The sequence below is a fragment of the Pogona vitticeps genome, chromosome 1 (assembly GCF_051106095.1).
Source record: "Pogona vitticeps strain Pit_001003342236 chromosome 1, PviZW2.1, whole genome shotgun sequence".
NCBI classification, from domain to species: domain Eukaryota; kingdom Metazoa; phylum Chordata; class Lepidosauria; order Squamata; family Agamidae; genus Pogona; species Pogona vitticeps.
In genome coordinates this window covers 251,121,718-251,136,750 of record NC_135783.1, presented here as the reverse complement: position 1 = coordinate 251,136,750, position 15,033 = coordinate 251,121,718, and the positions used below count along the sequence as shown (strand labels likewise).

The 15,033-nt window shown below is 40.6% G+C and overlaps 1 protein-coding gene across 2 annotated transcripts in view; it reads right to left on the bottom strand.

Annotated features, from left to right (window-relative positions):
* Positions 1-15,033, bottom strand: part of LOC110074209 (sodium/hydrogen exchanger 11) — a 117,271-nt gene that overhangs the window by 47,607 nt on the left and 54,631 nt on the right. For both annotated transcript variants that reach the window (XM_078383601.1, XM_020784199.3), the window contains exons 16-19: positions 4,922-5,110; positions 3,851-4,000; positions 1,585-1,636; positions 934-1,082 (exon numbers count right to left, since the gene is read on the bottom strand). In XM_078383601.1, the coding sequence (XP_078239727.1) occupies positions 934-1,082; positions 1,585-1,636; positions 3,851-4,000; positions 4,922-5,110 (540 nt within the window). The remainder of the gene's footprint in view (positions 1-933; positions 1,083-1,584; positions 1,637-3,850; positions 4,001-4,921; positions 5,111-15,033) is intronic.

Sequence of the window (15,033 nt, the reverse complement as noted above, 5' to 3'; positions counted from 1 at the left end):
GAAAATCCCCATAGGAAACATCGTTCAGTGAAACAATGTTTCCTATATTGGAATGTATTGAAGCCGACTCAATACATTTCAATGCCTTTGCGAAGTCCTTTTTCGCTCCTGTAAAAGTGTCTTACAATGTCTGGAAGCTGTTTTAAATGATTGCAATGGTTAGTCCACCTCCTGAAACCTAAGCAAACTGATTTTGGTGTTGTTCTGACACTTCGTTAATTTATGATGATTTTTTGAATTTTCTCCATTGGAAACCATTGGATGGTCTGTCTAATGGTTTCCAATGGAAAAAACAAAAAATCATCATAAATTAACGAAGTGTCAGAACAACACCAAAATCAGTTTGCATAGGTTTCAGGAGGTGGACTAACCATTGCAATCATTTAAAACAGCTTCCAAACATTGTAAGACACTTTTACCGGAGCGAAAAGGGAGATCGGGAAAGGGCTCTTTGATCTCCGTTTGCCTTTTAAAGATGGGGAAACTATTGGCTAAATTTGACTCACAAGGTCCACCCATCTAGTCCACAAGGATTCTTTTTTCAATAGCAAGAATGGGAAACCTACAGGTCAAATTTGGCTTGCAAGATCGGCCCAGTCAGTCCACAGGGTCTCAGAAGGGCACTACTTTTTCAAAAAGGAGGCAGATCAAGAGGGCAAATGAGTACGGGCTGGGAAAGGGAATGAACTGACTGACTCAAAGGAAAAATGCACATAGCGCTTTGAGGCACCAGTTGAGTGACCATTCTGCCTTCATCTTCTCTGTTGCTTCATGGTGTCGGGTTTTGGTAGCTTACATGCAGTGAAACCCACAAAGTGCTGGCTTCACACCTTCCTCACCTTCCCCACATGGGGAAACAAGTTGTGGTACATTTAAAACATTATCATCATAAATGTGTGAACCGTGTGTATATAGATGGTTTTCTAAAGTTACCTTATAAAGTTCAGCTCCTTCATTTTTATCAACAATACATCCCGATATCATATACTGAAGTGCTTGAAAATCTGTGTTAATCACTGTTTGAACTGCCTGTTTAGTTTTCACAGCAGTCACAATATCTGGATAATCGCGCTGCATTAAACCTAAAACAAATAAAGGTGTTGTTTTTCATGCAAAAGAATGTACGGTAAATGCCAGTTAACTGAAGAAAAGTTATGCAGGAGTTAATTGTTTTGTTATAGCAATTCTCTCATTTCTTCTTTGACTATAAGTGACCATACTTTCTGAAAATCTGCCAGTTCATTCAATTCATTTTACATATTGTTATAGCCCAATTTTTAAAAATATATAAGAGAGAGGCAAAGAACTTTGATATGGCCACTGCTGAATGGAATACAGAACAACATGGACGTATGGGGATGACAAAGATTTTGTTCTTTTAGCCACAGGCAAATCAAACAGTTGGATCATCAAGAGGAAGGAAGGTTCAACACTTATGGAATACATTCAGTTTTAGTAGGATATCATCAACAAGGTTAGTACTTTAATATTTCCTCAGAAGATTATAGAAGCTTTGGAAGTTTTAACTAAATACATCTCAACAGAAGTACAATGTATGTACAGTATATATATTTAAATGCCTACCTAATTCTTTCAAGGCATCTTGTTTGTTTTTTTCCAGTATTTTATTTATTTCCTGTTTTAAAAAGACATATAATGAGCAAAGTAAAGATTTACTTTCAAGATATTTTAATCTCCAGAATGCAGGACAGTCCTTGCTATTTCATGACCTTTGTCCCTTTCCCATCTCAGTTGGTTGCTGTTGATCTGAAAGCCACTTTTGGGATTGCTGTAGATAATCACCAATGAATAATATGAGGCTGGGAGTACCTCTAGAAGCACTCCTCAGAATGTACCATCCGTTTCCTCCATCAAAGACACCGAGGGATACCTGTCTACCCTGGTAGAAGATTTACAGGGACTGTGTTGGAGGAGGAGTCACTAGAGGGTGCTGTTTCAGCAGGAAAAAAAGAAGATATACAGTGGTGCCTCGCTTAGCGATGTTAATCCATTCCAGGAAAAACGTCGCTAAGGGATTTCGTCGCTAAGAGAAATAAAAAAGCCCATAGAAACGCATTAAAACGTGTTTAATGCGTTCCTATGGGCTTAAAAACTGACCTTATGCGAAGATCCTCCATTGTGGTGGCCGTTTTGGGTGCTTCTAAAGCGAGGCAAAACAGTGGGCAGCCATTTGGTTTACCCGGCGGCCATTTTGGAACCACCGATCAGCTGTGCGAAAACGGGGGCTTTGCGATGATCACATCCGCGCGATCATCACAAAGCCCCCGACAATCAGCTGTGCGAAAATGGGGGCTTGATAGGCGGGGGCTTTGCAATGATCGCGGGGAAGTGATCATTGCAAAGCCCCCATTTTCGCACAGTGTCATGATTGCAGCTGAAGACCTGGAACCAGAAGGGTTAACTCAGGCTGAGGAGAATGCTGAGCAATCAGAAACACCCGAATTGCCTCCAGATTCTCCTTCCTCAGCAGACAAGCTTCGGGCCAGGCTTTGGGGAAGACTTATGGCAAAAAGGTCAGAAGGCTGTCCACAGAAACATTTGTTCAACTAGGCTTGAGTATTGACAGGATGGAAAGGTTTCCAGCAACTCAAGGGGCTGTTTTGCTATAAAAACAGCTCCTAGTCAGCTAGAATTTCTGTGGAAGCAACAAGTCAAAACCTCTGGCTAGCATCCACGCTCCTACAACCTTGAACCGTGTTCCTGACTCTGGACTCTGACCCTGGATTATGTTGTGTATTTGACTCTGGACTCTGACCTTGGACTATGTTGGGTGTTTGGCTCTGGACTCTGACCTTAGACTATATTCTGTGAGTTGGTTTGGTAAATAGTTATCGACTTTGCATTCTTGGTATTCCTGACCTTGGACTGGTTTATCAGACTTTGGCTGTTGTAACCCCCGGGAACATGACACACAGCTGATCGGTGGTTCCAAAATGGCCACCCCGCTGATCAGCTGTGCGAAAATGGGGGCTTTGCGATGATCGCTTCCCTGCGATTATCGCAAAGCGAATTTCCCCATAGGAGCCATCGCAAAGCGATCGCTCTTGCGATGGCAAAAAGTCCATCGCAAAGCGATTTTGTCGTAAAACGGAGCAATCGCTATGTGAGGCACCACTGTAAAAGAAGAGGGAAAAGGAAAAAGGGGGCAGTTGGGAATAGAAGAGGAAAAAGCTTGCTGGGTGCAGGAGGTGGAGAAAAAGACTGGGTGTAAATAATACAGGAGGACCCTGGACGGGGGAGCAGACTGAGTTTAAGGTCCCCACAGAGTACACAGAAAAAGACTGGAAGAGACAGGTCTATAGAAAGTCACCTTGTTGGGGAGAAACTGAGGAGAGAGAAAGGAAGGAAGGAACTAAACATTGAAGAAAAGAGGTACTGCCTTTCAACTGTAAATAAAGATAGGATGGACTGTCAGAACTTCAGACATGAGCAACGGTCTGCTTCCTAGGCAAGGGCTATGTATTTTTATCTCAATCTCCTTCCAAATTGGGTAAGAGAACTGTAGATAGATTCTAGGTAGAAAGCAGCTACCTCCCTCCCTCCAATTTGTCAGTATAAAGGCTACAGAGGAGAAAGATATTAATGGACCACTGACATGGTTGCAACTGAATGTCTTTTTAGTGGCTTCTGTTGTTACCTGCTCTTTTGAAAAACGTACAGCCTCAAGCATTTTCCTCTTCTCGAGTGGTTATTTATGCATATACTACGGAATTTCTGTAATACCCTTGTACAGAGTCTTCCTCAAAATACATTTTTAACTTAGTAAAGAATATAGATGAAGTATAATTTATGTTTCTTTTAAAAATATACATGTAGTTAGTTTACTTACTATGCAAACCTTCTCATGACCAGCAATCTGTTCAATTAAACATTTAATATCTTCTTCAGCTTGTATATATCCTTTGGCAATATCATAACAGAAAGAGCGCTGTTTATTTATTTGCCTCTCCAGTATTGCAATAATTTTGGGTACTACATGCTAAAACACAGAACATATTAAACATATTCAGAAGTTATAAACCTATAAAATCTATAAATCTAGAATATGTCTGCAAAATAATTTATACAAAAATAGATGTTTCTGCAGTATATGTCAGTCAGTGACCATAGTAGCCCAACGCAAAGTATTCAACAAGACTAATCAACCTTGATCATCCAATTGTTTCGCTCCTGAAAGACTACTTAAGTCCATACAATCCAATGGTTTCAATACAAGGACAACAGTACCTCATAAGCAGAGACATAGCAAGCTTTGTTGCTAAATACTAAGGATGAAAATTATCTAAAACCTGGAAGCCCTTACAAAGTCATTTCGGATATGGAAACTGAAAAGGATGGATAGGACATTATGAATTGAATGGACTGAGAAAAAAGAGATTGAAGCAATGGAATTCTGCACCTAGACATGTATCTTTAGAATGAAGTACAACAGCTGTTTGCGGCAGTTCACAATCTGGGTAAATTTACTGTGAGGTATTCATTTAGAAGATTTTGTACCATCCTTGAACAAATCATTTCTAAGATGATTATGCATTTGTTTGTTTAAAAATGTTTTACCCCACTTTTCTCCTTAAAAATGACCCAAGGTGGATTAAAAGAAAATATTTAAAGCTAAAAATAATGAGTATAAAAGGTGGCAGGGAAGTGGTGTTTCTTGAGAGGAAGAAGAGGAAGACCTGAAGTGCATTAATAATATCAAACTGTAAATTATGTTGCTTTAGCCAGAGAACCAGACTAATATGGAACTGAATGGATTTAAGCCAAACCATAATTAATGAAAAGAAAACTTTCCAAATCATTGGAAACTAATTCATTTTCTTTACATATTTGAAACAAGAAAAACAATTAAATTTGAACTGCACAAAACCACACTGCAGAACGATGACAAATACTTGCTTACCTTCAAAAGTCGAAGCAATCTTAAAACACGAATAAACCGGAATACTCTAACAGTGCTGACCACACCGTAAGGTCGATCATCTGCTCTAATGATATTAATAACAATAACATCTACTATTCCCACTATTATCACTAAAAGATCAAACTTATTCCAGTGGTAACGGATGTAGCTTCTTCCCATTGCAATAATCTGTTAAAAACAAATATTACTATATTAGGCAGAACACACTGAACATCACATACTGCAACTCTGTACTTCATATAATAGATTCATATAACAAAATTCAATAAATATGCAAACTGGTTATCTGATATATTAGAGCAGAACTATAAATCTTGGAACAAATCAGAACTATACAACAATATACTGTATAATAATGAATTAAAACCATACCACAGCATGTGGTGCAAAAAAATGAAACAGCATATAGCATAAAATCCAAATAAAATAGTCGTGTAAGCACATTATGAAAACTTAGAAAAAGTTTGAATAGTTCTTCAGGAGTCAAGACTGCTCTAAAGCAAAGTTGTTATGGTAGTGTCAGTTTAGTAATACTAGTTCTACGCCTCGCTTCTTTAGCAAGGTGGTCAAACAAAATACAACATCCAGAGGAAGATGATCTCATTCTATACGACAATTCCACTGGATAACAGAGACGGGCTATCAATCCGATAGCTAGTATACCAGCCATCAAGACACTGTGTGTGCTTAGAGTGGAAGAAAAGCATGGGAAAGCTGCAAGTGTCCTAAATCAACAAAAGCCATAAATTACTGCATGTAAATGTAACATACAGTTGTAATCAAAATTATTCAAACCCCATAGCAAATCAGTTTTCTTGTCAAAATCTGTTTGAATTCCAGCTGTTTTCAATGAAAAAATTAAAAGCAATTGAAATAGCTCTACACAAGAAATGCTTCAAGTCGTTTTCCCAAATTCAACTGAAAATGCAACTTTTAATGAGTTCTCCATTCTCAAAATTATTCAACCCCTTCATGGCAAACATCTTAGTAGTGCACCCTTTTGCTGTTATAACCTGCTGCTAACAAGATACATAACCAGATACCAGATTCTGGCATAAAAGTACTACAATTCTATTGGTCATTTGTACCCCAAGTTTGGATCCAGTCCCTCATTGGGTGATGATGCCAACTAAGTTAACCTATTGGCTACTTATAGATATGCAGATTGTGTGCTTCATGTGTCCTTTGCTTATATTCTGGAAGCGTCTAAATGTCTGGGGAAAGAATCTTATCTTTTGGTATGTTTATGTGTAGGCTTCCTGGACCCTGATATATGGCCTTCACTCTCCAGCTCTCCTGCAGGTGATGTTCCGACTATTATTGCCTAGTTCCTCAATGGCCACATTGCTTAGCTGGCCATCTGCTAGATCAAAGGTGAAGGGGTGCAGGGAAGAGTAACTAAAGGAAAATCCTATACTATCTGTGAATGTTTCTTTTTTTGCCTGAGCTATGTGTGAATGTCTTGGGCCTAGTTGCTCTGAGGCCTGTGTTTTCTCTGCTAAGGGTTATACTAAAATCTAGTTTGATTCTGCTCCGGTATCAATTGGGAGTTCGATTCCCCACTGTGCCTCCATGACCAATGGCCTCCAATTCAATAATATTTGTTTGTTTGTTTATTAGATTTATACCTTGGCCATCTAGATCAAAGTCAATTCTGGGTGGCTAACAATCCAAAATGGAATGAAAACAATATAATAAAGTAAAAAACAATAGTAGTAATTTGGCACAAGATGGGGAAAAGGAAAAAAATTCAAGTGACGACAAGAGGGAAAGCCTGCCTAAAGAGCCAGGTCCTAAGTCTGCTCTTAAAAACACCCAATGAAAGAGCCAGACAGATCTCTGGGGGCAGACTGTTCCAAAGTCGAGGGGCCACTGCTGAGAAAGCCCAGTTTCTTGTTCTTTCTCTCCGGGCCTCCCTCAGTGATAGGCCCCTCAGCCGCCCTTCCTGGCTAGAACGAGTGGTTAGGGTAGATCTAGGTGAGAGGAGGCATTCCGCTACATACTGAGGTCTTAAACCATTTAGGGCTTTATATATAATCATTAACACTTTGAAATCAATGCAGAAATGAACGGGCAGCCAATGCAAGGCAGCCAGAGTGGGGAAAATATGTTGATATTTTCTCGTCTCACTGAGAGAAGTCTGGCCGCCACGTTCTGCATCATTTGAAGCTTCCACATCAATCTCAAAGGTAGCCCCATGTAGAGCACATTACAGTAGTCTAATCTCGAGAATACAAGTGCATGGACCAAATTGGTGAGTGACCCTACATCAAGACGGGCAATCCGCCACAGATGGAATTAGGCAGAGCGGACCACTGACGCCACCTGGGTTTCCATAGTGAATGCTGGATCCAGATGGAGTCCCAAGCTGCGAACCTCACTCTTTGTGGTGAGAGTCATTCCCCCAAGAGAGAGGGAGTTTCCCAAACCACCAATGGAGGGGGCACCCACCCTCAGGACTTCCGTCTTATCCGGGTTCAGCCTCAGCCCATTTTCCTGCATCCATTGCAGTACAGCCTCCAGGCCATGCTGAAGGGACGGAACGGCATCCACTGTGGTTGGAGAAAAGATGTGGAGCTGGATGTCATCAGTGTACTGATGGCACAAAGCCCCACACACCCCTGATGACCCTACCCAGCGGCTTCATGTAGATATTAAACAGCATTGGGGAAATAATTGAGCTCTGTGGAACCCCACAATTGAGGCTCCACGGGGCCGAAACACTCCCCCAAGCTGTACTCTCTGAGGACTTGTAAAAATTCTGATTGGGTCAAAATGGAAAGTGAAATGAAAACAGACGTAGTAAATAAGTATATTTACACTACAAGAAAATTGGAAAAGGAGAACAAATACAGAACCCATTCATTTCTGAAACATTAAGGATATGGAGAAAACATAGTAAAACATTGCCCCCCCCCCGTATCCCCTTTATGTCCCCTCATGGATCACCCAGATTTTAAGTCTAAAGAGAAATATGCACAATTTAAGGAGTGGAAGCAAATTGGAATATATAGAATTAATGACTTATTCGATTCAGGGGAACCAATTACTATTAGGCAAATAGAAAAGAAAAGAAAGCAAATAAAAAGCAATTGGCTACAAATAAAACAAATAAGTTTCGTTACTCACTTACAACAAAAAACTGGCTTTCTAAGAATATTAAGTGAATTTGAACAATATTGTATTCAAAAAGATAAAAATAAAAAGATAGGACTAACCTCACTAATATATAAAAGCATATAAAAGAGGATCTAAAACAGTGTGGGAAACAAATTTAAATATTAATATACCTGAGGAAATTTGGACAGGAATTTGGAAAAAATACCCATATAAATCTATATCAGCAAGTGCAAAAGAAATGGATCTAAAGGTAGTGCATCGGTGGCATCTATACCCTACAAAGCTACATAGAATAAATAAAGATATATCTGATAAATGTTGGAGGAACTGTGGACAAAAAGGAACTCTGCAACATATGTGGATCAGTTGCCCCAAAATAGAAGCTTTTTGGCAGGAGGTAATTAGATGGATAGAGACACTGACTAATCAAAAAATAGATATTAATGAAACATTATTGTTATTTTCATTATTCACAGGGGGAAATGAGAAACTAGAATATAAAGAATTAATTGCAAATCTTATAGGCACCACAAGATCTGAAATCGCTAAAAATTGGAAAAAAGCCCAAGATCTATCATTGCAAGCATTTACAAGTAAAATATGGCATACATTACTGATGGAAAAAATGACTAATAAAGTTAGATTACATAGAGGAGAAATAAGCCACAGTAAATTCACTAAAAATTGGAAGCCATTATTAAAATACGACGACAAAATAGACTTTGAGACATGTGGATTGAAAAGAAATTTAGATTGTTTGTCAATATTTCTTTAAAAGGTGACGAAGAATGGTATATATGTGATTTGGAGAATTGTGGGTGTAAGCAATCCCCCATCTCCAAGGAGATTAAGGGGAAGCCGGAGAAGGAGAGATTCCAGAAAATTAGTCAGTCCTTATGAGCTAAGACGAGCCCTAGATCTCAGCCAGGCCCTGCACTAATTTTCCTTCCTCAAGTCCATCCCCTTTGTTAAGTAAAAACAGGAAACACAGACAATCCATGAGTTTACACTCAGGCAAATCTGGGCTCTATATGGTAGCAAATACACATGGCCAATTAGATAAGTTAGTCTGTTCAAGAAACTAATGCATGCAACTCCAAAACATTACTGCTTTATTAAGACATATGGTTCAGAAAATAATTCAGATTATAGTAAAGCATTTCAGTTAGAAACATTTTCATATCAAGGCTGACAAATCACCCCCACTACTCCAGCTATAAAAATAAAACAAGAAATGCATTCTAAACTAGGATATGCATAAGCGTAGTCATTCTTACGTATCCTGAGACTTCACAGTCCATAGTCCAACAGGTAAGGTAAAATCCAGTTGTAATCCATTAGTCCATGTTGGCAAAAAGGCTCCATTCAAAAGTTATAATCCATTTTGGGAAAAAGCACATGTCTGTCTTTTCTCAGTCAAACTCCATCTTTTTTTCTTTTTCCAACTTCTCCCAACTTCCTTCTTCTTCCCAGGATGCCTCATAAGGAACACCCCCTCCTGGGTCTTGTTGTCCTGCCTAACTTTCTCATGGGAGTTTGAGTTGTTATCATGTCTTGTGGCAGAACTATTATGACTACCAGGAATGTAACTCTCTGGCTCTCCTTAGCAACTACTGTATATAACCAGAGAACGAAGCTTCTCTGAAACAGCATGTAAAATTTTCCTACCACAGACACAGACATTAAACCAAGATGGATGCTATTGGGACAATCTTAGGACTACATATCCCATTCTCGTAACACATAAAAACACAAATCATCACAGTGGGGAATAACTTTGTATTTACTATTTGTAATATGGTCGATTGTCTTTTCATTCTTTAGAGATAAAATTAGAAAGAAGTAAAAAAAAAAAGAGGACAGTCCTCCAAGAAAATTCAGAGCCAAGCAAGCACCAGACCACCGATTCCCAGCTCGGAAAGCCTCCCCAGGAGGATACTGTGGTCGATGATAATGAAGGTGGCTCAGATATCAAGGAGGAACAAAAAAGACATTTTGAACCTGTCAGCCTCCCTCTGCGGGTCATCAAACAGGGCGACCAACACCGTTTCCATACCATGGTGCGGCCTGAAGCCCAAATGCAATGGATCAAGGGCACTGGTTTCATCCAAAAGACCCTGGAGCTGGTCAGCCACCACCCTCTCGACCACTTTACTGATGAAAGAAACATTGGCGACAGGCCTATAATTGCCAATGTTGTCCGCCGCCAAACATCGCTTCTTCCTTATGGGCCTAATGAATGTCTCCTTGACACTCCATCTGATTTTGCAGATGGAGAGACCCATTAATTATTGCTGTGGCCCATTTGTTTGTTGTAGGCGTGGCTGCTTTGATTAGCCAGGCCAGGCAAGGGTCAATGGAGGAGGTGGTGGCATGACAACGATCAAGCACTTTGTCCACCATATCTGGTGTCATAGGCGGAAAGAGTCTCATCGGGCAAGGCGGAGCGCTGGACATCTCTGCTCGATCTACTGTGTTCAAAAAAGGAGAGTGCTCCCGGTGGATGACCTCCACTTTAGATTTTTAAAATGCTGCAAACTGGTCAGGTGAAATACTAGTAGGAGGCCCATCACTTAGATCAATTCTGGATAGACTGTGAACTATACGGAAAAGTTCCGCCTGCTGATTTGAAGCTTCGCTTATCCAGACAGTGAAGTGAGCTCGACTGGCAGCCCACACCTTAGTAAGGTAGTAGTTAGTTGCGATCCTGACAGTTATCCAATTATAATCCGTTGGGTTCCATCTCCAATTGCACTCTAGCCTTCTCCTGTTTTGCTTCATAGCTCGCAGCTCCTGGTTAAACCAGGGCACTGGCCAAACTCTGCAATGGGGAGGACATTTAGGAACGATCGTGTCAAGAGCCCTGGTGGTGCAGCAAGCGAGCCATCAACCAGAGCCTCGAGAGCAGCGCCAGTCAGATCAGCTGGAATCCCTCTCATGGAATCCTGGAATCCTATAGGATCCAGTAGCCTTCGAGGGCGGACCATTAAAATAAGTCTTTGCCCTCTGCAGGGAGGGCGAGCTACTGAGAGGTTACATTTTATTAGGTGGTGATCTGACCATGATAAGGGAACTAATACAATGTCAGTTACCATCAGACCACACTCACTCTGCCCAGTGGAGAACACCAGGTCTAGTGTGTGACCACTCATGTGGGGGGGGGCATTAACATGTTGTGACGTGTCCATGGAAACCATGGTTTCCAAGAACTCAAGAGCCGGGCTGGAAACCTCTGCCTCCGCATAGATGTTGAAATCACCCAAGACCAGAAGCCTCGGGGATTCCAACAGTGTTGCAGAGACAAAGTCCGCGAGCTTCGATAAGGAAATGGCTGGGTCGTGGGGAGCCATTATATTCTTGGGTTTGTATGCTGCAACCATCTTCTTCAAATCCCACCAGAGATTTTCTATGGGCTTCAAGTCAGGTGACTGTGATGGCCAATGTAGAATCTTCCTGGACTTCTTCTGCAACCAAGCCTTGGTGGAATTTGAGATATGCTTGGGATCATTGTCTTGTTGAAGGTCCAAAGATGTCAGCTTCAGCTTCCTCACAGATGGCATGAAGTTTTTTCTTAGGATTCCCTGATATTTCAATGAATCCATCTTGCCTTCCACACCCTGCAGGTTTCCAGTGCCAGAGGATGCAAAGCAGCCCTAGAGCACTACTGAACCACCACCATGCTTAACTGTAGGCAGTTCTTCTTCTTCCAGACACATTGCTGATCCGTAGGGCCGAAAAGTTCCAGTTTTGTTTCACCACTCCATAGAATAGAATCCCAATACTTCTGTGGCATATTTATATGATTTTGAACATACTGGAGCTGACGTTTCTTGTGCTTTTGGATGTCAGCAGCGGTGCATTTAGTACGCTCCTTACTGTGCAAGCTGAAACCTCAGTGTCTGTTGCCACCTAGTCTTGCTTGCACGGCTTTTGCAGTCACTCCAGAGTTTTTCTCAACCTGCCTTCTCAGAAACTGGCCTGGAGCCATTACTAGATTCTTTTTTCTGCCCCATCTGGGTAATGTACCCACTGTTCCTTTAACTTTGAACTTGCAAACTATGCTTCCAACAATGTCTCTAGGAATATCCAGTGCCCTCACTATCTTTTTGTATTGTGTTCCTTGCTTGTGAAGGCCGATGATCTCTTCTCTTAATGTTTTGGGCCTTTTTTTTTTTTAACTTAGACATATTTCTAACATGCAGTCAAATGTGACACTCACCAAAGCCCTAGCCAGTTCAGGTATTTCGTGTGTTTCAGCTCAAGCACATCTGGTACAACTAATGGGAGTCCCTGATTCGTTGCATCATGTGTGCTTGAGACAACAACTGTTTTGCATATTTGGACTGTTGTGAGGGATTCTGTTCAGGGAGTTGAATAATTCTGAGACTGCAGAAAAATTTCATTTTCATTTGAATTTGGGGAAATCACTTGAGGCATTTGTTGTGTTGAGTTATTTCAATTGCTTTTTTTGAATTGTTTATTGCAAACAGCTGAAAGTCTGTAAATTTTGACAATAAGCCTGATTTGCAATGGAGATTGAGTAATTTTGATTATACAGTGGTGCCTCGCTTAATGATTACCTCGTTAAATGACAAATCTGCTATACGATGGTTTTTTGCCATTGCTATAGCAATCGCATAATGATGTTCCTATGGGGAAAATTTGCTTAACATTGATCGGTTCCCTGCTTCGGGAACCGATTTTTTGCTTAACGACAATCAAAAACAGCTGATTGTCGGGTTTCAAAATGGCCACCCGCTGTGCAAAATGGCTCCCCGCTGTGCTTTAGGACGGATTCCTCGCATTACAGGCACCGGAAAATGGCCACCCTATGGAGGATCTTCGCTGGACGCTGAGGTATTTCGCCCATTGGAACGCAATGAACTGTTTTCAATGCATTTCAAATGTTTTTTTAAATTTCGCTTGACAAGGATTTCGCTTAACAGCGATTTTAATGGAACGCATTATTGTCGTCAAGCGAGGCACCACTGTAACTGTACATCCAAGAGCCAATCTGTTTCCATATCTCTGACAGAGTGGATGTGTCCACGAAAGCACACATTAAAATATAATAGTTAGTCTTTAAGGTGCCACAGGTTTTTGCCTTTTTTGGTTTCTTTGGATTTGGCCTGATACACAATATTTAGTTGTTGGAAACATTTGTACAAGATGTTAATAGCTACTCACTTAAATGGGTTTAAAAGATAATTAATCAAACACAAAAAGAATTGGTCTATGAAATGCTGTTACGTCATGATGGTGTGTATACTTTAAATCACTGTGGAAACAATACTACAGAATAACTATTGATCAATTTTCCATCAAATAGCAAAATAATTACATAAAGCTAGCCAATTACAGATAACTAGTAGAGGGATAATCCAGGCTGTCCCCAACTGTGTAACAATGCACAGATAATCTACATATATGGTAGCTGATACAATAAGATCCCCCATATACATTGGGGATTACTTCCAAGCCCCCACAGATACTGAAAACCATGGATAATAGCAAATACTATGTATATTGTATGGTAAAAAGAAAAAAAAACAGGAAAAAATTATACAGTGGTGCCTCGCTTGATGAGGATAATCCGTTCCGTTGAAATCGCTGTTAAGCGAAATCCTCGTCAAGTGAAATTAAAAAACCCATTGAAATGCATTGAAAACCAGTTCAATGCATTCCAATGGGCTAAATGCCGCATCATCCAGCGAAGATCCTCCATAGGGCGGCCATTTTCTGGTGCCTGTAAAGCGAAGAATCCATCCTAAAGCACAGCGGGGAGCCATTTTGCACAGCGGGCGGCCATTTTAGAGCCGCCGATCAGCTGTTTTTAAATCGCTGTCTAGTGAAAAATCGGTTCCTGAAGCAGGGAACCAATCATAGTTAAGCAATTTTCCCCCATAGGAACATCATTTTGCGATTGTAATAGCGATTGCAAAAACTTCATTGTAAAGTGGTTTCGTTGTTTAATGATGTAATCGTTAAGTGAGGCAACACTGTATCCTAATACATTAACAGAACTGTCCACTAGAGGATGGCAGAGGCTATGGTACTGTATTTTTCCATGTATAAGACAATAGGTAAAGGTAAAGGTTGCCCTTGACATTTAGTCCAGTCATGTCCAACTCTAGGGCATGGTGCTCATCTCCGTTTCCAAGCCATAGAGCGAGTGTTTTTGTCCGAAGATAAGTTTCCGTAATCACGTGACCAGCACGACTAGGCACGGAACGCCTTTACCTTCCCACTGAGGTGGTACCTAATTATCTACTAGCATTTACATGCTTTCAAACTGCTAAGTTGGTAGGAGCTGGGACAAGTGATAGGAGCTCACTCCGTCACGTGGATTTGATCTTACGACTGCTGGTCTTCTGACTCTGCAGCACAGAGGCTTCTGCGGTTTAATCCACAGTGCCACCATGTCCTGCTATTAGACTTTTGTCTAAAATCTTTAGACTAAAAATTGAGGGTCATCTTATACACGGAAGTAAGTCGAGGAGAGAACCACGCAATTGCAAAACTGTCCATAGCTTGACTCTGCAAACAGGTTTCTCTCAATCATGAGTCTTAGCTGCCTCCAATCAGGAGGCTTAACTTCCTCCAATCACGAGCCTTATGTAACCGACGTCAGCTGATGCTGAACAAACCAATTGGAAAACACCTTGTTGGAGATGGAGCACATAGGCAGTGCTCAGATGCAACAGGGACTGGTAATGTCCAAGCGTTCTAAACCAGAGGCTGAATAAAGTGATATGCTCAAATCAAAGTGTGATGTATAATATGACAGTACTAGTATGTAAATGTTACCTAATTACTAAGTAAAAATGTATTCTGTTTTATGTTTTAAATATTGATTTCTTAATGTGTGGTTAGAAAATTTTAAACATGGGGGCATCTTATACACAGAAAAAATGTGGCATGTATTTTTCACTAGCAAGTATTCATGGCATGCTCTCTGACTTATTCTAGTG